Raw genomic sequence first — 24,098 nt, forward strand, 5'->3', positions numbered from 1 at the left:
CAATGGATGCTGATCTCTAGATGATCAAGGACTGTACAAAAGAATCTGCCACGCAATGCATGCCCCGTCATGAGTCACGTCAAACAAATCCGAGTGCGTGCTTGTCTGTCACAGTTGAGTGGAGGCGAGCCGCTAGTCTCGATAGCCAAGTTGCCTGAATTGACTCTGCCCCTCCGTCTGGTAATGACAATCTCACAATCGCGACGTCGTGGAGCTGCTCTCGACTCTCTGATATGATTTGATTCAAGTACCCGTGCACTGATTGGCATGTGCTTTTCGCGTAAAGCGGCAGCCGGCGGGTGCTTGAGACGAATCTGCACGTGCAACAGACCCCGACCTGTCGAATTCTCGCACGCTGCGAACTAAGCGCTGAGGTCCAGCTTCATCTTTCATCACCACGATACGACGAAGACCGTTCGACATCTCTGAGAGGGATCTCAGAACTGCATGTCTGTTGAAAGCTTACTCTTCCTCTGATCATCGGTAACGCGATGGATCCAATCGTGTATCTATCGCAGGTGCGCTTCCATCAATCGATCCACTGCGCTCGTACACAATCTCGAGTCACCTTTGCCCTCGGCGGCGATGGGTGGCATCCGGCCACGATCACCCACTATGGAAACATCAAAAAGATGAGCTCGATGGCTCCTGGCCATTACCGCCACAATGGACCGATCCTTCTGTACCTGCTTCCCTCGGGTTGCAGCAGGTTACTAGGAATGCTGCTGGAAGGCATCTGCCGGGCTCACCAGGTATCCATCCTCGCCATAGATCGACCCGGCAGCGGAGGCACATCCATGTGTCCGCTTCAGGATCGTCTTCAGATTGCAACACAGCAAGCTCAGAGCGTGTTGGAAGCTCTTCAGCTTGACCAGGCCGGCCAGCCTCAGATCCGCCTGATCAGCCATTCGGCAGGCTGGTTCTACGCCCTTTCTTTGCTCGAAGCCGCTCCTCTATACTTTGCCAGACCCGGCTGCGCAACGAGATGCCTCTTTTCTTCGCCGTTCATCCCCACCAGCCTGTCATCGAGTCTAACGTTGTCACTGTTGCCAAAAAGCCTTGTGGCACTCGCGCCTAAGGTGCTGCCAGTTGTGAGCCGCAGTCTGAGCTGGTCCACTGGGCTAGGCGATGACATCCTCAATGTCAGCAAAGGACTCGTCTCGTGGAAGGACACCGAAGTCGATCCTGACTTGACACAAGAGCAGCAAAGACAGGAGCGCGAGAAGCTCGAGTCCAAAGATCGCGAGATTCGTCGACGCAGTGTGGTAAAGAATCCACGGGCTCGGTTTCATCCGCCGTACTCGCCGCATCTGAAGCACGGTCTCAACGCTTGGAAGCAGCCTGACCAGAGTCCCAAAACCACTCCTCGCCATCCAAAAACAGGACGTGCCCTCAAATCTGGCGGCGATCTGCTGTTCGACTACGTGATCGAAGAGGGGTCAATGGCGGGCATGACCGAAGACTATCTGCTGTGCTTGGGCAAGGCTCCTGGGCTCGACAACGAGGCGCTCGCAAACTGGATGCTTGCGAAACTGGAAAGCGCCTTTGGAGCTGTCGCCGCTCTTTCCGGCGCGCCAGCAGAACTCGTTGTACTCTGGGGCGGAGCCGACTTTATGATACCCCAAAAAGGAAGAGATTACCTAGATTCGGTCCTGAAAGATCCGAGATTCTCGGAAAGCATCACGTACCAACAGTGGGAAATGGCGGAAGGCGGTCACGACGCAACATTGTTCGCAGAGAAAGTGATGGTGGATGTGCTCGATTTCTTGTCATGTCTCGACCAAGCGAGATGACATTCTTCATATCGTTTTACAGGAGCAAAGGAAGCATTCACATTGCGATCACTGCATGGCTAAACAGGAATGGTTAGCAGCGTGACACCAGCGCGCTCGATGATCTCCTTGGACAGACGCGCGAGTCTATCTTGCATCTCTTGGTCGCGACTCTTTGCGGGGCCTTCCTCCGGGACGGCAGGAGGACAGATGAAGTTGCCGCCCTTGGTAGGTTGAGTTGCGGAATACATTGCGGATACGCAGCCTTGGAAGATGTCCTTCTTGATCGGATTGAGCAAGTTCATGCCGTAGCCCAAGATGGGGAAAGGCTCGTGAATCCAGACCTGGGTTTGTCTGGTTTCGACGACGCCCGGATGGCAAGCGTTGAAGATGACATGGTCGTGTCCAGCTTTTTGCGAATACTCTCGATCGAGATAGCGTGCGAAAAGTAAGTTTGCCAGCTTGGATCGTGCGTAGAGACTCTGAGGGCCGATGTCGGATTTAAAGTCTGACTCTTGCGTGAAGTCGACCTCTTGAGGTGTCTGCTCGGCAAGGTTAGAGCTGAGGGAGACTACGCGGACATACGTCTGATGCTTTTCAACGGTCTTGTTGAGGAGCGGGAGCAGCGCATCGATGAGGACGACGTGGCCAAGGTGGTTGGTGGACATGTGAGAATCGATGCCGTGTCGGTCGAGAGCGTGGGTCATGATTCCCTTTCCGGCATTTGCAATGAGGATGTCGAGTCGTTCCGTTTCGTCAGTGATCTCACGAGCGACCTTCTGGACGCTTTTCCAATCGGTGAGATCGCACTGCTTCCAAGCCAGTCGGGCGTTCGCATTTGCATCGAGCTGGTCATCTTGGGCAAAGGCATCCTTCGCTTGCGAGATGATGTCTTGCGACTTGGAGAGAACAAAGATTTTGTCAATGTTGGCTTTCAGCAGCGTATGGGTGCATCCGAATCCGACTCCCTCGGAGCCACCAGTTACCAGAGCCACCTTGCCCGAGAGGTCACCGACCTGCTCTAGACTAAAGCGATGGCGGGGCTCGACGAGTTGATGCGGATCCCCCGATCGCGTCGGCGCCACTCCTAGGTTCTCTGCGATGGTGCTCTTGATGGTCTGCATGGCTGTCGGCGTATGGAAAGTTCTGGCTCGAGACGCTCGCTGGTGATTCACTTGGGATGATAAAGGCTGAAGGGCGAGACGATTCGTTGTAGCCTGTCGTATCTGAGGTGCAAAGAAGGATGCTAATCGTCGCATATCACCGTCGTTGTTTCAAGAAGGGGCGGGGGACATTCATCGATTCTGCACGTAGTATATTTACGCACGCACGCACCGAGCACTTCCTTGACGTCCACCTCATCTCGATGTCAGGAACGCTGCGCTATAAGCTAAGCTTGACGTGCGCGGCACGAACCGGATTGTATAAGCAAAGTCAAACATCGTCGTAATGGCGGGAAGCGGTGACGGTTGCTGATTCACGACAACCACAGGCACGCATTGATGATTCACAACGTTTTCGCTTCGCCAAAGCCCATTTGTTTGGGCCGGCTAATTTATCACGTTTTCTTTTGTTTGACAGATGTCGTAGAAAATACTCTTAAAAACAGTGTCAAAATTGCGGCATGTAAAGTCGATGCCGGTTTGCGGGGTAAACTTGACCAGCTCAGTTCAGTCCACAAACGAGTCTCGAAATGGAAAGGATTGCGACTGATTCGATTGCGACGCAGCTGTACAAGGTAGAAACAGAGGTTCTTGGCAGAGATTGGCGCACGCAGATAGGGAGGGCTCAGGCTGCGATTTGACATCAATAGAGCATCGAATCTTCGCTCTCCCTTGTCGCAGCTTCCTTAATTGTTGAGCTTCTTGAACTGGAAGTAAGTCGGGAAGCCAACGACGAGCTGGGTGAGCGTGTACTTGATGGTGGTAATCAGGTCGGCGCCGCGGTAAAGCGAGTAGACAAGCATGGCAGCGGCCTCGGCAGCGTGCACTTTGGCAATGAGGAAGAACCACTTGTCCAAATTGGCTGTGCCACCAAAGATGTTGGCAAAGTTGGGGTTCTCGCGGCCAAAGTACCAGGCAGCGATACCGATGACGGCCAAGGTAGCGGGTCGTTGAGGCAGAGCGTATCGAATCTGTAGCATCACCACAGCGTCACACAACAAGATCAGCGATAGATTCAGCGACGTCGTTCAAGGCGACCAAGTTCCAAATTGAAGCAGCCGCGATGGAGGTTTGTTTGCTCTGTTACTTACAGGGGCCGACATGTTGATGAAGAGCTGATGATGATGGAAGGAAGGCAAGCAGGTAGGTGTCCACCTACGCCAACAAGGACGTCCAAAGGGTCTCCGCTTTCATGCACGGTCGGTGCGTCGTGTCACGCGTGCTGCTCCACATTTTGTGTGGCGACCCTTATTTTGCGAGGAACGCTTCGGCATCGGATGCTGGATAAAGCCGGGCGACTCTGCATCGTCACATCGAAATTTGCGGGATTGCTACGATGGGTCACATTCGAGGTTCAAGTTCCGGATCAGCACGCGGTCGTTCCGTCAACGTCAAGACCCACACACATGAAATCAGGTTAGAAAGACTGGAAACATTCGAGCGAGAACGACTCTGACAGGGACGAGACGGATAACAACAATGCGCAACAGCGCGGAGCCTATAAGTACGCCACAGCGACCCTGACGATAGAAGAGGGGTATCGAGCGATACCTGACTCGTCGAGCAAGAGCCTACCGATGTGGCGACCTGTGTGACCCGCCACGTTACTCGTCGCTGAGCCTGCGCTTGGAAGCAGCCTGGCCGCTGCCGCCGTTGTACGCAGCGGCACACTTGTCGAGGTCAGCGTTGAACCTGCCGGCAAGCGAAGTAGCAGCGCTCTGCTCCGCAGAGGGTGCCAGCTTGACGAGCTGCGCGCTGAAAGACTTGGTCTCCTGCTGGAAGCTGCTGACCGACGACTGCGCCATGCCGAGAACACCGAGCTTCTCGAACTCGGGCTTGAGCTTGATCATCTGGTCCACCACCATCTTGACCTTGACCTCGGTCTTGCCCAGAGTGCTGAGGATCAGCTTGGCGTCGGCGTCCGTGGGCTTACCCTCGAGCGCATTGACGTCAGCTGCGCCCGTCTTGATCTTGCTGGTGAGGTCGTCGGCTGCCTGACGGATAGCTAGGCCGCTCAGGTAGTTGAGCGACTCCACCTGGCAGTGCTGGTAAAGGTTGACCACGCCCGCGTCGATGGCGATGATGTCGCTCTTGACCTCGTTCACTGTCTTGGCAGCCACGATCGAGGCGAGGACTAGAAGCGAGGCAGGGATGGCAACGGAGAACTTCATCTTGGCTTTAGTAGACCTGGAGAGATAGCTTTGCTTTGAGAGTGCTTGAAGAAGAGCGTGAGCTGTGATTGCTGTGAGTAGTATTGTGTAGTAAAAGAGCTGATTGGTTTGGTGAACGAACGCTTCTCCGTCTCAAAACATCCGCTGTCTTTATAGCTTTGAAGTTGAGAAGGTTGATGCATCAGAGTGATCGTACAACAGCTTCTCTGAACAGCGAAGGGGACATGCACGGCAAGCAAGTTCGAAGCAAGTGTACTCCGGCGCAGTGACAGCTCCAGGGCCTCGCACAGCAGAGAGCGCAGTGTTACAGCGTGTATCAGATGTAGGCTCGAGATCGAATCGTTTCATTCGACGCCGTACACCTCATGTCAAGTAACGCTGCGGAGGAGGAGGACTGTGCTTCGCCGATTCCACATGATCACGAGACTACTGAGAATTGCTACAGGCGCTGCGATGACTGAACAGGTCTTCGATGTACACGCCAATCACAGAATCAGTCGTCTCTTACGGCACTTGCTCAGCGATCAAAGCCGAATTGCTCGCTGCCGATTGATGAGCACCGCCGCAGTAAGAGCTCGCGAGCTCGAGATACATCCTTGCACTTGCACGATGCTTAGCATGTATGAGCACGCACCCACGCGTATCGTGATGCACGGCTTGCCATGCTAATCGGGGGGGCTCGACCATGATGAACAGAGCCGAGCACTAGCGACCCACCAGAGAGCTTACCCTGCTCTTGCCGACTCTTCATGATTGCAGGCGTTTGAGTCGGGGGAGCGCACTCCTCATACGGCGCCCTCGCACGACCCTGTGGCGTATATCGCACTAGACATCGCCCGATTCCGGATCGTCCTCAATATCAACTCATGCTGCACAGACCGGAATCGGCCTCAATATTAACTCATGCTGCACAGACTTGGATCTTTCTGCACTTTGTCCGGAGACAATCGTTCCGATGTTAAGCAACCATGCAACTGTACAAGTCATCCCTTCCGCAGTCCGCGAACATGAGCATCAATGAGGGAGGAAGTGGCCAAGACGTCACTACTGAAGATGCCTAGAGGCTCTGAAGCGCAAGAATTCGCTCGGCCGTGATGCGTCGACCCACAGCAATGGTCTGACCACCGACTAGCTCCCACGCATGAGGCAAACCTTTGTATACGTTCAAGTCGACCTGGACTCCTGCCTTGTGCAGTCGTCGAGCATACTCGATGTCTTCCTCCACGAAAATGTCGAGCTGACCGACGTCAATGTAAGTATCTGGCAGACCGGAGAGATCCTTCACTCTGGCTGGAACGGCGTACTTGACCAGCTCGTTGACTTTGTCGGTTCCGGGAACGCCTTTGCCGAGCAAAGCCGACCAGCCGGTCAAGTTGTTTTCGTACGTCCACATAGCGAGCGGTGCGATTCGTTCGTCCGCTGTCAGATTGCGGTCGTCAATCATGGGATAGATGAGGATTTGTTTGCGCAACGGCGGCGACAGACCCTTGTCACGAGCTTGCAGAGCCACTCCGGCTGCGATACCTCCTCCCGCCGACTCGCCAAACACGCCGATTCTGCTGTTGTCGATGCCGAGCGAAGCAGCATTCGACGAGAGCCATTCCAGTGCATCGTAGCAGTCATCGACCAAACCATCAAGCTGGTGCTCTGGTGCAAGACGGTATTCGACGCTGAAGAAATCAATGCCGGTGGCAGTGGCCAACCCCCCAACGATTCCTGATTCAACCCAGATCTCCGCAGAGCCGGCTACCATGCCTCCGCCATGGATCTGTACAACAGCGGCGCCGTTTTCTTTGCGATGCGGCGGCGATACCTGGATCACATTGATGGTTGCGCCATCTCGGGTCTGCACCTTGTGCGTCTTGCTTTCGGCGGGGTGTTTGGGAGATCCTTGGCCAACCATGCGAAGCAAACCGTCGAGATTCTTGCGATGAGTTTCGACGTCGTGCAGCTTCGCCTTCGGTCGTTCAGCCAACACGGCCTGTACCGGGCCGAAGATTTTGGCAAACTCGGGATCGTACTTGAATGCGTTGGACTGCGACATCTTTGTCAATGGTCGCGAAAGGAATCAGGGAGAAGCTCAAAGTTGGTTCGGAGAGAGCAAGCAGGCACTGGCACGCAAGTATTTAGAAACGCTTTTTGAGACCGGCGGTCACCTGCTTGCAACATCGCTTTGATAGCCGAGCCTCGATCGACCCTTTGACAGGTCGATGCTGATCTGTGCTCGACACACAAATTCCTCCCGCGAGCGCAATTAGCTAACTTTCTTGGATTGACGCGCAGACGGCAGCAACCGACCGCCAGGAGCATTCCAACCTAGACTGAAATGCTTGGAAGACGCCCTAATACCATACATGCAAACAGCAGGCACATGCAACAGCAGTTGCATCGCGTTTTCAGAACTTCCTCTGACCTTGTCCCGGGTTGAAGACCATATTGGAAGCCTTTTCCTTACGATCGTCGTCGACCTTCTGATGAGCTGGCGTCGATTCGAGTTTGAGAGCCTGGACAGCGTCAGCCATTCCATATTGGCGCCAACCAAAATCGTTCACCATGGCTTCGAGCATCCAAGCCAGCTCCAGCTGCGTGACGTTTCCGACAGCTTCTGGTGATACGCTTTCGTACAAGACCTCGAGCTCATCTAGGCTGAAAGCTGACTGTGAGTCTCTGATCTTGTCTTCGGCGAGCGTGGTGGTGCTATGATGCTTTTCCATCTCGCGTGCGACGAACTCGCCACTAACGGTCTTTGTGGAAGAGGCTCTGTTTGAAAGCGTCGAAAGGAAAATCAAATCGGTGTGCCCGTGTGCCGTCAACTTGACGTCCTTCGGAAGGCGGTCAGAGTTGTGCAAGTCGAGGTCTGTCCCTGGGCTCCGTTCGCCCGCTCCTCCATTGGCAGCAGGCACGAACCAGAATTCCCGGAACCTGCCGAAGATGGGAGCTTCGTCGGGCTGCCTTTCCCCTCTCGGTGCCTCGTGACTGTTGCCTACATTGCTGTTGCCAAGGTCGGTATACCACATCTTGGCATTCCGAAAGTCGCCTTCGAGCTTGTGTAGGATGGCGTGCAGCCAATCCAGGTACCGGCTGCCTCCTTGGGCTTTCCGAACGAGAAAGTGTGCAGAGTAAAGATCACCCTGTACCACGGAAGCAAGAGCGTTCGGGGTCAATATCGATGTTAGTGTCCGTGCTCTGAGAGCCTTTTGCCTACGCAGTGCGGCCTTGCGTCATGTAGAAAGGCACTCACATTGATCAAGTGGAGACAAGCCTCGATAGCTGGGTGAAACGAACCTTCGGCAATGACGCCCTGAAGTTCAGCATGATTTGGACGATTGTGTGGCACGGCATCTGATGGTAGACCTGGCGTGCTCTCCAGCAACCTCGCAAGCCATTGCGGCGGTCTCGACGCGGTGCTTGCGACAGAAAAAGCCCCCGTCAGACTGTCCTTGAGCTCAATGAGCTTCTTGTTCATGCTGATTGGCGGCGTGAACTGGAGAGGTAGCCGACTTCCAGGCCGGCGTAGATTGAAGTCTTACTGAACGTCGTTAGCAAAGGATCTCGCAGGCACAGAAGGAATGATGACCAAGCTTTCGCTTGTCGGATCGAGGTGAGCAAGCGATTCTTCGAAAGTCGTCTCGATAGTTGTGGAGGCAACGCTGACCACGCTGACTTCATCTCGGCTGTCAAACCAAAAATTGGCCGAGAGCGCGATCCTTCATGCGAGCTTAGTGGTGACATTCTATTGGCTTTCCAGAAGCAGGTGGCATTCCTAAATGCTCGCAAATTCTCAGCACACTCGAAGACATTGACCGTTCTGGGCATCTAAAGAATTCTCGTGACAACGTGACAAAGCTAGGGTTACAGACACCGGGAGCTATTTGGGGTATGGAAAGAAACTGGTCTCATTCTTAAGAGGCAGTCAGGGGGAGGGCAACCTGAAAAAAGCCGAGAAACGCTCTAGATCTTCTTTTCGCTGCTACCAGACGACTGACGGTCGAACTGAGGGGCGGCCTGGTTGCCGCTTTCGAGGACAGCGATGGTGTTGTTTTCCTCAGCGGCTGTTTCGTCGACGTAAACCTGGTTCTCAACCTCGTAGTTCGAGTCGCGAATGCCCCAGATGACCAAACCGGCAAAAGGGAACGAGAAGAGCATGAGGCCAAACACGGCACCGATCTCGTTGATGTAAGGCACCAAGGTGGCGTCCATGGCAAAGGCAACGGCAGCACCGGCCGACTGAACAGCCTTGTACATGCCGGCAAATCGGGCGAGCTCGAAGGGGTCGTTGGTGATGGCACCCATGATCCAATAGGCAAGACCCTGGTAGAAGGCATCGCCAATGTCGTAAAGGATGAAGATGGACATGGGCTCGGCAAAGGTGGAGTCGTGGTAGTTGATCTTGCGCTCCCAGTGAGTAGCACGTGTGATGGGGATCTGGTACTTGACACCCCAGCTGTAAGCGATGATGGTGAAGGATGCAGTGACAGCAAGACCAACAAGGCCGCGGTTCCTTCGTCCCATGGGCAGCTTGTCAAGCAAAAAGCCAAGGATCAAGGCACCAACGATCTGACCGACCGCCTTCACAACACCATTGACACTTCGGGTTGCCGAGTCGAATGTCTTGAAAGCGATCGATCCTTGATAAGGGTAGAAGAAGTTACTGGCGAAGAACATGGGCAGAAGCAGCAGGATCTCGCGCTTCTTGAGCGTGCTAAGCAGAGCGGCGATCTCCTGCCTGGCTGTGTTGCTCTTTTCCACTTTGACGAGCGTGCCGTCGGTGCGGACGACGCGGCTGGGAGGGAGGAGGGTCCAGGTGGAGGCGACACCGACCATGATGACGGCGAAGAAAGCGATGTAGGTGGTGGTCTTGACTGCGTCGAGTCCGCCCTGCTTGAGGTTGATACCAAGGGCGATGAGACCACCGAGAAGGGAACCACAGTTGAAGATGGCCCAGAACCAAGCGAAGGATCGTCCCTTCTCGGCCTCGAGAGGGTAAGAGAGCATGATGCAGCCCTGAGCGGTCCAGAGGAGGGCTGCGCACATGCCGAGGACGGCACCGGAGAAAATGAGGAACCAGTCCTGCGCTTTCTCTTGGTAGACCCAGAGTGCTGCTACGTAGAGAGCATAGCCGAGCGAGCCGCAGAAGAGAGTGATACGAGGACCGAAGAGGTTGTTGAAGGACCCGGCCACGATACCGGTCAACGCGAAGAGGGCATACAGGATTGCATTGGTGATGTTGGACAGAGTGATGGACTGGGTTCCTCCGGCTCCGAGAGATCCGATGGCGCTGAATTGACCAACACAGCAGAAGCAAACGAAGGAGACCAAGAGGACTTGGACGAACGGCGAATTGTATCGCCAGGATGAGTGAACCTTCATCTTGTCAAGATGGCGATGGCGCTGGAAGCACGTCGAGGAGTGTCAGCGGTGGTTGTCGTTTATGATGGTGCGTCGTATGATTCGAGGTGGTGAACCAGGTCGACTGCGGATAGTGGAGAGGGTGGAATCCGAAGGAGTGTGATTGATGGGGAGGCCGGTAAAGAGGGAAATGATGGTGGGTAGATATAGGCTCGAGCGGAGGGATGGAGTAAGATAGTAAGATAGCGTCGACGTGTGGTGAATTGCACCGAGACGCAGGAAGCGAGGCGCGGGGTGCAGGGATAGGCTTGATGCTTGTTGTACTCGTGTTCCAGCATTCAAGCTCTCCCATCCTTCGAGCCAGGACAAGGTTGGTCGGTGCTACGGCGGCGACAATCACGCGGTAGGCTACGCGCTGCCATAACGCAAGACCACATAGGTATCGATGGACCCTGCACAAGGTCATACGACGTCGAAGCGGTAGAGCTGCCGAAGGACGGGGATGTTGTCGAGTCGAAGCTCATGCAGTCGTCGGTGGCGGATCGGAGCGTCGACAGAGTCAGCGGCACACGAGCGATATGGATAAGCTCTTCAAAGCTCTTGAGTGCGGGGTTGACCGATCGCTTTCCCGAGCTCGCTGAGACTGGCAACGAGCGAGAGGCACTCGTCGTCGGTCGTCGGGGACATAACTTGACCGGCCCGTTCGTGCATCAGGGCGCTAAGCGAGTCGTATCTGAAAGTGTCCAGGAAGACGAGGGAGCGCTTTCCACATGCCCTTTGCCACGCAAACGATATTGATAAGCTCGTGGTGACGCTCATCAGACATGCATTTCATATCAGTCACTTCATGCCCGATCAAGCGCGAAGATACCTCATCGTTATGATGCAGTAGTGTCAAGTATTATGTTTGTCTGCCAAGCACCGACGTCGAGTGCTACAGAGTATCGGTACCGGACCTTAATCTCTGTGCAACTTCGGCTAACGCAGCTGTAAAAAGGCAGGAAAAGCAGGTTCAAGGGACGCTTCTGCAGCACAGAAGGACCCTGTTTGAGGCGTTTGGAGTGAGAATCCACGCGAGCACCCGCAGTAATGTTAAAGCCAAGAAGCAGCCAGGGATGCGCGGCGCATCGGGGTGCTTGACGCTCTTTCGCTCATTTTTCTCAGCTCGGTCCGACGTCGGCATGATTGGCTCAAAGCCAAGCTCGGGAACTCGCCCCTTCCCTCTGGACTTCTGGTGCACTAGTACAGCGAGCCGCGCGGACGTCGTACCTCAAGTTGATGACCAACAACCGCCTGAATCGGCCAGCATCAGTCAAAGCGCTGCTCAGCTGTTCGCTGATAACATTTATGCACATGAGCCTCACGGGTCGCGAGCGTCGTTCAGGAACGCGGAGATTATCCACAGGTTCGGACCGGCGTCCCACAATGAAGCATGAATGATAAGGTCGAAGCTTCTCGTCGTCCATTACATTTGTATGGATCTGGCTTGACATTTGCAAGCTGATAGCCGGAAGTGTCGCGTGCCTGTGAGCTCCGCTCCAAGGCGGCCTACCGTACCCTTGTCACAAATACGACGCTGCGAGAATTCGGCACATTCACCGTTCGAGTAGCGGATAGCACGGTGGTACGAGTCGGAGCTCTAACATGATAGGACTGCGCCGCGCCCGAGGGCATCTCCTGGTCAAAACCATGGATCTAGTCGAGCGGTGAACTTCAGAATGTCCCAAAGACCGAGGTGGTGTCATATGACCTGTTCCGGTGTTTTGCGCCGTCTGCCGAACGCAGATTGCCACGTGTAAGAGAGAGAATGGCCGCTGTGCTCTAAATGAGTAGCGCATGCGCTTCCGCTCGCTTGTTCCTGCAGCTAAGGAAGTGCAGCGACTGACATAGCCTATAAGTCAGGCGTGAAGACAAAGTGAGGATCGGTGAGATAACGTGGACGCTTGCCTTTCGGCGATCTCGGCCCGTGACCTAGATCGGTACATTATCTCAGACGCGCACGTATCAGCGCGAGGCTCATTTGTGCGATAGCGTTGTCGTCTACAACTGCTTGATATCACAAGCCGCTACGATGTTCCTACGCAAACGACCGCGATGAATCCAAACGCAGCTTACCTGATGCATAGAGAAGTGAGAGAAACGCGCATTGGTCGACGTGGGCGCGAGTCACGAATCTAATGCGAACATCAGATGAGCTTGTCGATTATAGGGCTGCAATAATGTGGTGTAGTATACAAGTGTAGACTCAGGTCGTCACCATTTGCGACCAAGCTGCGAAGAGGGACGAAGGAGAGAGCAAAAGGTGGTCAGCGAGAGAAACCTGACACGGCACTGAGTGATGAATGCAGACATTCCTCTCTATAATCTGCTACGCGTGGAAGCCGAAGACTTGGGAGTCGATGCATGAGTGCTGGCTGGACTTGGCTAAGACGTACCCTTTGCTGGACGCAGGCTTTGAAGGCGATGAACTCCTTCTGGCACATGTTACGCTCGATGTTCTCGTAGTTGGCTGTGACGCATTGGCCGTAGATGCGCGCCTGTTGGAGACGAGAGCATGTCCAGGAGGACGAGAGCATTTATCGTTGGTTAGTAACTGATCGGTGATGACAAATGGCAAAGCTGTGAGTAACGCAACGCACCTCTGACGAGCACTTGGCCGCGGCTTTGGCAAAGGTCTGCACGGGAGCTACATCCCTCTGCTTGATACCACCGGGTCGCATGACCTTTGCTGATCGGCCAACAGGTGTGTTGGTGCCGTCTGACGGATGCGAAGATGGTGGGCACGATCGAATCTTCGCCACGAAGATTCACCACGAAGATGTCTTTGTGTGGAGGTTAACAGGGCATAAGTGGCCACCCTCGCATCGGGCCAAGATGGGATCATAGAACCACCGATCGATTACTCGTGCCGGCCGACAAGCGACCAGCCGGCGCTTCCGGATTGCGGGACAATTGAAAGCTCGACTCGAAATGCACGCTCCGGAAAAAGTTGCAATTTCCCACTGAACGGGAACAGGCAAGCGCCTTGATGAGAACTCGGCTGCTCGCAACAGAACGCAATAAATGGTGGCGGTCAACCTCTCTCCCAGGAGCCTCAGCACACTCCACTGGAGTAGGCTGACCTGAAATACGCTTATGCTTGGAACTCGAAGATAGTGTGGCGAGCCAGCAGCATTAACGCGAGCTCAGGTACGAGCAGCCGTCTGAGTAGTGACGAGCGAGGTGAAGAGCGAGCTTCTCGAAGCATACAATAAAAAAAGAGGGTCCAGACCGCTTCGTCTCCGGAAAAATTGGCACGCGATTCGAATCAATCGAGAACATTATTGTCTGGATGTCAAGCCCGTGTTGCGGTGCTGCCTGTGTTGTCTGTTCGGTCGGCTACTGCTTCGGCTTCCCGACCGGTCCTGTGCCTGGCACGACTATCGGAGCACTTGGCAAAGAGCCTTGATCTCGTACAGCACACTTTGTTTCTCTTCATCTTGTCTGCCCATCATCCTCCTCGTTCTTCATCACCATCATCCACATCGTCCTCAAGCACGCCAACCACTCGAGCTGTGCTTTCAAGAACAATCGACACGATGCACGACCAGAACAAGCCAGAACTGTTTGCAGAAGTCGCGGATCCGTATCTGCGCCACTGCCTGCAGATCGTTCAAACCACGCTGACCAACTTTGTCTACATCGGATCAGGCGCCAAGATCGCATACCGCTGGCTCAATGTCGAGGTGGATGCATTTCTCCAGATTGCCGCCGAGAATGGAGCTGGCTCCTCTTCGACCCCTCTGCCGCAGCCTCCAAGGCGATCCGAAGTGCCGCTGCTTCTACACTGCGACTTCCGTGCTGGCATGGACATGTGGGATCCGCTCTTCCTCGCACATTTGCTCAAAGCACGACCGCTCATCATCTTCGACCCATGCCACTGCGGCAGATCCGTCTCGAACCGCGATACGCGACCCTACATGGGCTCCTTCTACAAGTGGGCAAAACACGCCGTCGCAATTGCCGACTCGCTCGGAATGGCCGAATACGACGTGCTGGGCTTTGCCATGGGCGGTGCAGCCGCTTTGCTGACTGCGCTCTACCCGAGTCCCGCCACAACACGCGTCCGCAAGATTGTTGCAGCAGCAACCACAGGTCCAGCCATCTCGGCGCGACTGTACGAGGAATGCTCGCGAAGTTCCATGTCGATCGCATGGCCCCGCGACGACTGGAATCTCATGAACGCATCGCGGCTCTCGCTCAATGACGGCAACCGACCCGAAGAAGTCAAGCAGGCCATGAAGCACACCTTCTTTACCGAGTCCCAGGCAGGCCAGCAAGCGCTCGAACAGCATTGGGAGCGCATCAACAGCTTCGCCCAGTACCGATCCAAGTTGCCGTCCGAAGCGCCGTTTATCGGTCTGCTCGAGGATCGACGCGAGCTCGGTCCTTTGCGTTGCCAACGATTGGCATGGAGGAGCTGGGAGACGCTGCCACAGCAACGTGGAGGTGCCTACACGGATCCCATGGCCAAAGTCAACGTCCCCGTTCTCGTCATGAACGGCATCAACAACACGCTCATCCCGGCAAGCAGGAGCTGGGAGCTCATGTGTCGCTTACCCAAGCCAGCCTTGAATCTGTACGAGGACTCGGGCGCGGGCTTCATTTGGCAGTATCCCGAGCGTGTAGCAAAGGACATCAACTACTTCTTGGACTATGATCACTCTCACCTCCAACCTCAGGTGCTACCCTCGGCTTCACTTCCCACACCGACCGCAGCCATGCCCAACTATCCACCCATGTCACCGCCGGCTCCCACATCACAGGCAAAAGCGTCAACACCAAGTCCCGTTGCCAACATCTCGCATCCCTACTTTTCCAACACACCAACCGGTCATGCGCAAACCCACCAGCCGTATCTGCACAATGTGCCTCCCAACTTTCATCCTCTGGAACACGAGCGTTTGCAAAGGGCCTCTAAGCTCTAGACTCATTCCTGTTGGTTCCGATTCTGTATCTTTCCTGCCTACCTTTGTCCTGTAGTCGTCTTTGGGTTTCAACTCGTCATCAGTCTTCAATGTCACCGTGTCTTTCTGCTTCAAAGCTGTGTGTCTCTCCTCGTCTGTCGCGATCACATCCCGCAATCCCAGCGGGCAGTGCTGCTCGCCGTTCGCATGACAAAATCGAATGCGGTTACGCGCCAATATCGTTATACATAAAGAAACAGAGATAGGCTTCAGTCCTCCCCTTCTGCGACGATTAGCGTGTTCGCGACAGATCCTGGAAAGCGCTCTCGATACAGTTCTTGATCTCTCGGTAGCTGACCACCAGACAGCTCTGCTCGTCGCGCGAGGTGAGCATGATTTTCTCGTCCGTGCCCGCGTCGAGCTTGTTGAGATTGGTCAAGATGTGGCTCAGATCCACCACGGGTCGACCCGCTTCGTCGACCGAGTGGAACACGTGGTCGCGGAACAGCTTGATCACGTACCGATCGCCCGTCTCTGCCCATCGAGGATCGTGATCAAATTCGGGGCGCTCGTTGATAAAGCCAAACTTGCAAAGCAGTCGCACAAGACGACCGTTCTCGAGCTCCTTCATCAACGAATTCTCCATGAGATCCGTGTAGTTGAGCGCGGAATCCATCTCGTCGGCAGAATGGCTGGCAAGCACCTTGACGAGCTCGCTGACGTTTCGAGTCACTTCGGGAGCGTCTTCACCCGTCGACTCATTTGGAGCAGGCTTCTGGCCAACCAGCCAAGCTACAACATTCTTCAGCTCGGCAGAGTAGCGACCGGCGAAGGTGGCCAGACTGGAGCCAATGTCGTTGGTCGCGGAAACGCTGTTGAGACCAATGCTCAGGATGAGAGCACCCAGATTGACCATATCCTCCGATTGCTGAGCCTTGAGCGCATCCGAGCCATTTTCGTCGGGATTGTACGCGATCACGTCGAACACGGAGCAGCAGTTGATGCGGACACGGTTCTTTCCCGTGCGAAGCACCTTGCTGGCCTCGATGCATCGCGCTGCGAGGTTGCTCGAGTGGATGGAGCGTAGGGACGAGGTCAACTGGCAGAGGTAGCTCCACAAGGTGCGCTCGGGCACTTGCATCGAGACGGGCTGCAATCGACCGGTCCGACGGTCGGGCTGAGCTGCCTTGATGGTCATGTGCTCGGCGTACAGCGTAGTCGCCAAGGGGTGATAGTCGTAGACGAAAACGATCGACTGATCGCCAAAGGCGCGCGTGGTGAAAGCCTCGCGCACGCTGACGATGCTGGGATGACGAATGCGACGCCAGCGTTCGACGAGCGCGATGGCGGACTCGTGCTGCAGCCTGAAGCCCTCGATCCTTCGCAACACGTACCTTTTTCCATCGAGCGTGCAAGTGGCTTTGTACGAATGGCTGCGGTATCCAAACACTTTGCTGTGGTCTCCCGAGGCGCCCGTGGCACCGTTCGAGCCAGGATTGCCCATACGTGGATCGATCAATCCAGGAGGCAGTCCCATCGTGGAAGGTGCGCCGGGCCCAGGATGCTCGAGCGGGACGAGCGAATGGTAGACGTGCAGCTCTTCGGGCAGATTCGGACCACCCAGCTCGGGAGGAGGTACGCTTGCCAACATGGCCTCCTGCTTGCGTTGCAGTTCCTCGCGCTGATTAGGATGGAGGAAGAAGGCGTTGGCAGTGAGGTGATGCGGATGCAGGTTGGATACGTGCGGCAGCGGTGGGGCGTAGAGGTGGTAGTGCAGCGGCTGACGAATCTTGGCGGCGCCGTTGGCGGCAGCTGAATAGTAGTCCATGCCTGCGCCTAGACCGAGATTGGGTGGACCTTGTGGCGCCGTGGGATCGCCAAATTCGTTCATGTGTTCGTAGGGATTGTATGGACGCGAAGGCTGCGCTGAAGGAGTCGACGCACCCATCTGTTGCTCGTGAGACGTGCTGGCGGTGTAGGACGGGTCGAACGAGCTGTTGATGGGATCGATATCATAGCTCGATGTGTACATGTTGGAGGTCCCTGGTCCGTTGGAGGTGTATGCGCTAGCGGCGAAGTCTTTGGAGCTTGCCGAATCGATCCTCATGTCGCTGACTTCCGAGGTGACGCCGTCGAGCGTCGATCTCGGGGTTGGTGCCGGTGAGGCAGCTGAGATCGAGGGGGAGGAGGCGCCGTTGACCTTGGGTACGAAGACAGCAGCTGCGACGTTGCGGGCGCTGAGGGCTCCCTTGAGGGGGCTCGAAGGGGCGTTGAGGACGCCTCGAGATTTGTTGGGCGAGCTAGCAGGCGACGCGGCCGAAGCAGCCGAGAGCCCCGAGGCATACTGTGAAGCAGGAGACTTGGGAGTCTGGGACGGTGGTGTAGTGGTCGATGCAGAAGTGTGGTCAAAGGGACACCCGTCATTCTGGTACTTGCAATGGCCATATATGGCTACGTTGCGGCACGGTTTCCGGGCCGAGGCGGTGGCATTGGTTCCAGTGGGAGACTTGGCTGCTTCCGGCTGCGACGCCCCTCCTGCGGCTGTAGCTGCACCATAGGACAGTGCAGGTTTCGATGCTATACCATGAGGAGGAGGCGTGGCGACAGGCGCCACGATGGGAATGGCCGAGCTGCGCGTTGGCCTCGGAGGAAGCGCTCCACTGAACGCGGACGACGACTGGACGTGCTGCTGTTGTGGCTGCTGCGAGTGGTGATGTTGCTGCATGGCAGGCCGATTGTGTAGCTGGTGCGGCGATGGTTGCTGCTGCTGGTATGACTGATGGTGCTGGTGCTGAGGATGATGGGAAGGTCCAGAAGAATGATGTGCCGCGTGGTTGAAGGGAGATGGTGCCTGTGGTTGTTGTTGTTGTTTATGCTGGTGGTGGTAGGGCGGTTGCTGCGACTGAGAATAGGGATACATTGCTGATGATGATGATGATCGTCATTTATTCAGATTGTATGTTCAAAGACAGGCGAGCTAGGGAACGGCGGAGAAGTCGATGATGGTGAGTCGATGATGGTGAGTCGAGAAGGTGAGATATCTCCGGATGCCCCTCGATCGGGATCACAAGGCGAAATGCGGTCGCTGTTAGTATCGGGTCGAGGATGTACTCGACATTACGCCTCCGAACATGAACGGAGCTTCCGAGTGAAGTGGCAGCGATGCGATGCGATGAAGGAGATGGTGGACGGCGATTCCGACATGTCGATGAAGTGACCATTTCCATGCACTCTCGATACCGTGCACCGTGTTCGTGTTAGCCTGCCTGCCCGTGCTCTGCTGCTGGCTGCTGTTGCTGTCGTCTGTGTCGGTCGGCTTTTGCGTAGGCAGAGGAATCGCCCTCAATCATCGCTGGTCGGCTGCTTCGTCCTTCAACTCGCCTCTTTTTTCAGTGTGGTGCCTCTCATCAAACTGCACCGTCGAAAAAAATCCAAATGGAACAGCACAAGTAGAGAGCTAACAGACGGCAGGTGCATAAAAATCAAATTTTGTAGCAGGCCAATGGAACGCGATCCTCAATTTCTGGTTCGGGCTTTCCTGTGTGTGGGTGAACGCAGTCCGCATACTGCAGCAGCAGCAGCACGGCGCTCTGTGTGAGACGACTTCTTCGCGAATTGAACCCTTTGCGGGAGAGACACCAGAGCGCGCAGTCACACCTCTCTTTCCGTTCAGCACGCCGCGGGCGCCACTTCTTTCCGTCGTGACTTTCTGGTGTAAGAGTGGCAGGGTCGAACTCCTCTAGTCTCGTCGCAACGAGTTGTAAGGGGCATCGCCTAATCTTGTCGGTTCTGATGGCTCCTTCACGACTTCATCCACATAGCCCTATCAACGTCCTGCTCCATCGTAACAGCCCGCAAGCACGCTACCTGTACCTTCTAAGCTCTTCTATCCGTCAGGCTTTCAACTCGACTCTGGACGTCAATTGCCCTCCGCCGCTGTCAATGGTCTCACACTGCCTCGGCTCTTCCGGTTGAACACGGTCCATCGCAGACACTCTGTCGGAGAGCCTCCGTGTGGAAGCGGAATAGACGATGCGTATTCTGCTCAACTCTTTGTGACCGCAATCCGCATCTTGCACCGTGACTGCGGCTCACAAAACTGCCTGCAGGCACATCCTCGTTGCTCGCTCTCATCTCGCATCCGTTTCAGGGCCTTTGCAACAGCATGGACTCGTCACATAGCGGCGCTGCGTCGGCAGCGGCTCCTTCTCCATCTTCTGCTGTTGCTCCTCCCAATGTGGAAGGCAACGTCAGCGAGTTCTCCCAGACAGTCGATGTCAAGACCGACTCTTCACCACACTCTTCAGCATCCTTACCGCCACCGTCACCACGCCCACCACCGCCACCAGCTTTCACACCTTCCCCTTCGCCGCCTCCACAGACAGCGTCGACGAGTGCAGCAGCTCACAGTGTTTCAAGCGCATTGAAACGTTCACCTCGTTCGCCTTCTGCCATCGACGCTACTCGCTCGCCCTCAGATTTGCATCGCAGCGATTCAGCAGCCTCGAATACTCCATCGGCCATCGACGATGAGAGCGCACTCGACCCTTATGATGAGGCTTCTTCCATCTTTGCAACCACCCCTTCTGCACGCAAGCAGAAGCTGAAAGTACAACCGCAACTGATCGAGCATCTTCCTCTCGCGGAGGATGCAGCCATGGCCACCTTCCAAGAGATCACCTACAACGACTATCACGACAAGAAGCTCGGCAGACCACCTGGCAAATTCGACGACTACATGATCTGCGATTGCAGTACTAATAGTGAAAACCAAGATCTGGCCTGCACCGACTACTCTGGCTGTATCAACCGCATGACTCAGATCGAGTGCTCCGCTTCAAAGTGTCGCTGGGGCAAGCTGTGCCACAACCAGCGCTTCCATCGACGCCAGTACGCCAACGTCGACATCGTCCAGACCGAAAAGAAAGGCTTCGGTCTCCGTGCCTGCCAAGACATACCCAAGGAGACGTTCGTTTACGAGTACGTTGGCGAGGTCATGAATCAACCCACATTCCTGGATCGTATGCAGCAGTACCGTGTAGAAGGGATACGACATTTCTACTTCATGATGCTTCAGCCCAACGAATACCTCGACGCGACCAAAAAGGGCGGTAAGGGGCGATTCATCAATCACAGCTGCAATCCTAACTGCTCCGTGTCCAAGTGGCAGGTTGGCAAACATCTTCGAATGGGCATCTTTGCCAAACGCGACATCCAAAAGGGCGAAGAGCTCACTTTCAACTACAACGTCGACCGCTACGGCAACGATGCGCAGGAGTGTTTCTGCGGCGAGCCCAACTGTGTAGGCACCCTCGGCGGCAAGACGCAGACTGACCTCAGCGGCATGGACGACCTCTTCCTCGATGCTCTCGGCATCTCGGACGAGGTTGAGCAGACCGAAGCCAAGGGGTCACGGCGAAAGCGCGGCAAACGACTCGATCTCGATTTCATCCCGCAAATGCGGCCCATCCAGGAGCACGAAGCCACTCGCGTCATGACGGCCGCCAGACAGGCCGGACCCAAGCGCGAGATCCTCGAAAAGCTCCTACGCAGGATGGAGATGACCACCGATGTCAATGTGCAAAAGTCGCTCGTCAAGCTTCATGGATTCATCCTCATGCAGTTCTTGCTCGAGCAGTGGTGGAACGATCGCGACATTGTGCTCCTTATCGTCAACGTTCTCGCACGATGGCCGCTCATCGCACGCAACAAGGTCATCGATTGCGGCGTCGAGGACCAAATTCGCATCGTTGCCGACACATATCGACCAAAAGCCGAGATTTTTGAGGAAGACCGTAAGCCGAGCCTGGAAATCAAGAGCGAAATCAAGGCGGAGCTCACTGACGCCGACAACAACGGCGATGCTGACCCTGGATCAGCACCAGCGCCTGTGCTCATCGGTGCGCCTCCAGCAGCTGACGCCGAGGTATCTTCTCGCGCCGAGCACCTCCTTGGAGCATGGAAGAAGCTCGATATGACGTACCGCATCGCACGCAAGGACGCTATCGACGGCGAAGACACCAAAGACGCTGCTGCAGTGACTACGTGGGTCGACCGCCGAAGATTGCAGGATCTCGAGGATGCTCTTGACTTGGACCTCGCCCAGGCCCCTAATGCAGTATCTTCGGAACTAGGCTCGGCTCTCTCAGGCGATCAAGATCTGCGCGAGAGTCAGCCGACATGGCAACCGCCACCCGCGCCTCCTTCGATGGCAAATAATGCAGCTGCGAAGCGTTTGAACGGATTCGGTCATCCAAGAGCATCGCCAGGCAGCTTCACGCCAAGTCGTCTTCAATCTTCAGGTCAGAGCCCACTTACTCCGGATCAAGTCGCTTCTGCTCTTTCGTCGTCTTTGGCCAAATCGCTTCCCGGCCTTGTCTCGTCGCTCAAGCAACAAGGAATCCAATTGTCGCAACAGCAACAGCAGCAGCAGCAGCAGCCTACGCCACAGCCTGCTGCTCCGCAGGCAAAGTCGATCGAGGACATCATTCGCGAGGCAAACGAACAAGAAGAGCGTGCACGCAAAGAGGCCGAAGCTGCCGCCAAAGCAGCGCGCGAGCTCGAGCTGAACGGTGGTCACACGAGCAGCGCTTCCCGCAAGCGTCCTTCCTCTTCGTCTCGTCACCCGGACAAACGAGTCAAGCACTCATCGTCTTCGTCATCGAGCCACTCAAATCCGAAGCACAACTCGACCAGCGTCTCAACTGCGGTCTCGAGTGTCGACGCCAACGCGGGCGCTGCCGAGTTGGCAGCCAGCAACGAACGCCGATTGCGCAAGCTGGTGGGCGAAATCGTGGTACGTCAAATGTCGAAACACAAGGACGAGTTGGAGCGCGAAAGCTTCAAGCGTCACGCCAAGGAGCTGACCAACGTGATCGTGGGCAAGGAGATGCGCAACCCGAAATCGTGGCCTCCCGCACGAGGCGCCACCTTGACGGACTTGGCGTCGGACAAAAAGGCAAAGGTGAAAGCATTTGCAAAAGAGTACATTGACAAGCTCTTGGCAAGGAAAGGGAAGGGAAAGGGCTCAACTACGCCGTCGAACAACAACGATGGCGTCAGCAGCAGCGTCAACGGCAGTGTATGAAGGCCAGACACGCCGCTTACGCATATCCGCATATCATCTTGCTATTCATCACATTTACAGTGTATTCTTACCAACATCTCTCGTCTGGGCTGGGTATCTCGAGGAGTGTTCGTGTTCGCTGAAAGACTGCGTGACGTGGCAGGTGAAAAGATGGTTGGTCTACTGGGTGAGATAGCTGCGCTGGAGCCACAAGGCCAAAGCAGCGATGAGGAGTGAGAGGAAGATGGTGGTGTAGAAGCCCATCCTGGTCTCGGAGATGAAAGCAAGTGCGCCACCTGCGCTCGCCGCGGATTCCAAGAGCGCCTTTGCCGGGATAGGGATGACGCGCAAGGTGTTGTCGGCACTTGCAGAGATGAGCAGGTTGGAAGCAGGGTTGAACTTGAGACACGTCGGCGGGAAGTCGTGGGCGTGTAGGATCTTGAGCACCGGCCGCAACGTTTTTGCGTCGAGCACGCCGATGGACAGGTCCGAAGAGCCGTATGCCAAGAATTTGCCGTCCGGTGACACGTCAAAGACGGTGACGGGTCGATCAGAGACGTGACGTGTTTCGATGAGTTCCCACGAGTCGGCATCCCAAGCTGTGACGAAACTTTTGCGGATCTTGGCTTTGGGACCTTTGCCTCCGGCTGGCGCGGCATTGACGACGGTGAAGAGCTTCTCTTTGCTGGCGTCGCCACGACCAAATCGAGCGGCGCGGAAAGAGCAAGGACCTTTGCCGCCTAGTGCCGGATTTTTGATGGTTTGAATGGTCTGTGCATAACCTTCAGCTGCATCGGCTGAGGTATCTATTTCGGCATCTGGCGCGACCGATTCGATAAAGGGATCTGTGGCATAGACGACAAGCTTGGAGGAGGATGTGAAGACGACGTGGGTGTTGGAATGCGAAAAATCTGCGTCGTAGATCTCGCTATGGTCAAAGTCGCGTGATGGGATCGAGATGGAGGTGTCCTTTGCTTCTGCTGCAGCGAGGGCGGACGACGAGGGCTCGCCGGCATCGTTCCAGACGGGTGAGAGAGCCGGGTATCGATGGAGCGCGACCTGACCGTCGGTACTAGCAACGGCGAGCATGCGACCATTTGGGCTGAAAGCGACCACCTTGACATATTGTTCGGGGTCCTGGATGTGCATAGACGAGGCTGCCTTGGTGAACCGAAGTTCGACTTTGACGTCTTGCTGCTTTGCTTTGCCCTTGTCAGCGGAAAAAGCAGGCTTTTCGGCTTCCGTCGACGCTGCCTTTTGCGGGGCTGCGGATTGCTGCAAGGTATAGTCGAAGATGCGTACGGGCTGATTGGTGCCTTGCTTGACATCGTCTGCGGCGTTGTTGATACCGCAAACGAGCTGAGATTTGGCGGTGTTGACCGACATGGCCATGGGAGCGTCTTCGTCGCGTGAGAGCTTGAGTTCATCTAGCTTGTCAATGCTCTGCGCTGCGAGGTCCACGCGGGCTGCGACGACGGCATTGGTGACTCCAGAACGGCCGGCGCCTCCTCCGCCCGAGTAGACGATGACATTTTCGTCGACAAATCCGACCGAATAGATGGGGATCTTGGCTTGCACTGGAAAGTGCTGGGTTCTTGCCATCGTGTGTGTGTGTGTGTGTGTGTGTGTGT

At 55.6% G+C, this 24,098-nt stretch overlaps 13 protein-coding genes across 13 annotated transcripts; 4 read left to right on the forward strand and 9 right to left on the reverse strand.

Annotated features, from left to right (window-relative positions):
* Positions 1-491: 491 nt before the first annotated feature.
* Positions 492-1,793, forward strand: PHSY_006101 (hypothetical protein; the record flags this gene model as incomplete). The annotated part of the gene is made up of 1 exon (XM_012336704.1): positions 492-1,793. The coding sequence occupies one exon, from the start codon at positions 492-494 to the stop codon at positions 1,791-1,793; it is 1,302 nt and encodes a 433-aa protein (XP_012192094.1).
* A 59-nt stretch (positions 1,794-1,852) lies between these two features.
* On the reverse strand, positions 1,853-2,896 carry PHSY_006102 (short-chain dehydrogenase; the record flags this gene model as incomplete). The annotated part of the gene is made up of 1 exon (XM_012336705.1): positions 1,853-2,896. One exon carries the CDS (start codon positions 2,894-2,896, stop codon positions 1,853-1,855), a length of 1,044 nt encoding a protein of 347 aa, XP_012192095.1.
* Positions 2,897-3,621: 725 nt separating this feature from the next.
* Positions 3,622-3,915, reverse strand: PHSY_006103 (hypothetical protein; the record flags this gene model as incomplete). Its single annotated transcript, XM_012336706.1, has 1 exon — positions 3,622-3,915. The coding sequence occupies one exon, from the start codon at positions 3,913-3,915 to the stop codon at positions 3,622-3,624; it is 294 nt and encodes a 97-aa protein (XP_012192096.1).
* Positions 3,916-4,539: 624 nt separating this feature from the next.
* PHSY_006104 (hypothetical protein) lies at positions 4,540-5,106 on the reverse strand (the record flags this gene model as incomplete). Its single annotated transcript, XM_012336707.1, has 1 exon — positions 4,540-5,106. The coding sequence occupies one exon, from the start codon at positions 5,104-5,106 to the stop codon at positions 4,540-4,542; it is 567 nt and encodes a 188-aa protein (XP_012192097.1).
* Positions 5,107-5,520: 414 nt separating this feature from the next.
* Positions 5,521-6,006, forward strand: PHSY_006105 (hypothetical protein; the record flags this gene model as incomplete). Its single annotated transcript, XM_012336708.1, has 2 exons — positions 5,521-5,673; positions 5,866-6,006. 2 exons carry the CDS (start codon positions 5,521-5,523, stop codon positions 6,004-6,006), a joined length of 294 nt encoding a protein of 97 aa, XP_012192098.1.
* Positions 6,007-6,163: 157 nt separating this feature from the next.
* PHSY_006106 (hypothetical protein) lies at positions 6,164-7,150 on the reverse strand (the record flags this gene model as incomplete). Its single annotated transcript, XM_012336709.1, has 1 exon — positions 6,164-7,150. The coding sequence occupies one exon, from the start codon at positions 7,148-7,150 to the stop codon at positions 6,164-6,166; it is 987 nt and encodes a 328-aa protein (XP_012192099.1).
* Positions 7,151-7,502: 352 nt separating this feature from the next.
* On the reverse strand, positions 7,503-8,492 carry PHSY_006107 (hypothetical protein; the record flags this gene model as incomplete). The annotated part of the gene is made up of 2 exons (XM_012336710.1): positions 7,503-8,237; positions 8,481-8,492. 2 exons carry the CDS (start codon positions 8,490-8,492, stop codon positions 7,503-7,505), a joined length of 747 nt encoding a protein of 248 aa, XP_012192100.1.
* Positions 8,493-9,057: 565 nt separating this feature from the next.
* Positions 9,058-10,476, reverse strand: PHSY_006108 (hypothetical protein; the record flags this gene model as incomplete). The annotated part of the gene is made up of 1 exon (XM_012336711.1): positions 9,058-10,476. The coding sequence occupies one exon, from the start codon at positions 10,474-10,476 to the stop codon at positions 9,058-9,060; it is 1,419 nt and encodes a 472-aa protein (XP_012192101.1).
* A 570-nt stretch (positions 10,477-11,046) lies between these two features.
* On the reverse strand, positions 11,047-13,175 carry PHSY_006109 (hypothetical protein; the record flags this gene model as incomplete). Its single annotated transcript, XM_012336712.1, has 4 exons — positions 11,047-11,188; positions 11,725-11,936; positions 12,891-12,992; positions 13,095-13,175. The coding sequence occupies 4 exons, from the start codon at positions 13,173-13,175 to the stop codon at positions 11,047-11,049; spliced, it is 537 nt and encodes a 178-aa protein (XP_012192102.1).
* Positions 13,176-14,033: 858 nt separating this feature from the next.
* Positions 14,034-15,422, forward strand: PHSY_006110 (chromatin remodeling complex subunit; the record flags this gene model as incomplete). The annotated part of the gene is made up of 1 exon (XM_012336713.1): positions 14,034-15,422. One exon carries the CDS (start codon positions 14,034-14,036, stop codon positions 15,420-15,422), a length of 1,389 nt encoding a protein of 462 aa, XP_012192103.1.
* A 271-nt stretch (positions 15,423-15,693) lies between these two features.
* PHSY_006111 (PAB-dependent poly(A)-specific ribonuclease subunit) lies at positions 15,694-18,126 on the reverse strand (the record flags this gene model as incomplete). The annotated part of the gene is made up of 1 exon (XM_012336714.1): positions 15,694-18,126. The coding sequence occupies one exon, from the start codon at positions 18,124-18,126 to the stop codon at positions 15,694-15,696; it is 2,433 nt and encodes an 810-aa protein (XP_012192104.1).
* A 1,440-nt stretch (positions 18,127-19,566) lies between these two features.
* On the forward strand, positions 19,567-22,488 carry PHSY_006112 (histone-lysine N-methyltransferase; the record flags this gene model as incomplete). The annotated part of the gene is made up of 1 exon (XM_012336715.1): positions 19,567-22,488. One exon carries the CDS (start codon positions 19,567-19,569, stop codon positions 22,486-22,488), a length of 2,922 nt encoding a protein of 973 aa, XP_012192105.1.
* A 159-nt stretch (positions 22,489-22,647) lies between these two features.
* Positions 22,648-24,069, reverse strand: PHSY_006113 (hypothetical protein; the record flags this gene model as incomplete). The annotated part of the gene is made up of 1 exon (XM_012336716.1): positions 22,648-24,069. One exon carries the CDS (start codon positions 24,067-24,069, stop codon positions 22,648-22,650), a length of 1,422 nt encoding a protein of 473 aa, XP_012192106.1.
* Positions 24,070-24,098: the final 29 nt, after the last annotated feature.

This window comes from Pseudozyma hubeiensis (genome assembly GCF_000403515.1).
Source record: "Pseudozyma hubeiensis SY62 DNA, scaffold: PHS58, whole genome shotgun sequence".
NCBI lineage: Eukaryota > Fungi > Basidiomycota > Ustilaginomycetes > Ustilaginales > Ustilaginaceae > Pseudozyma > Pseudozyma hubeiensis.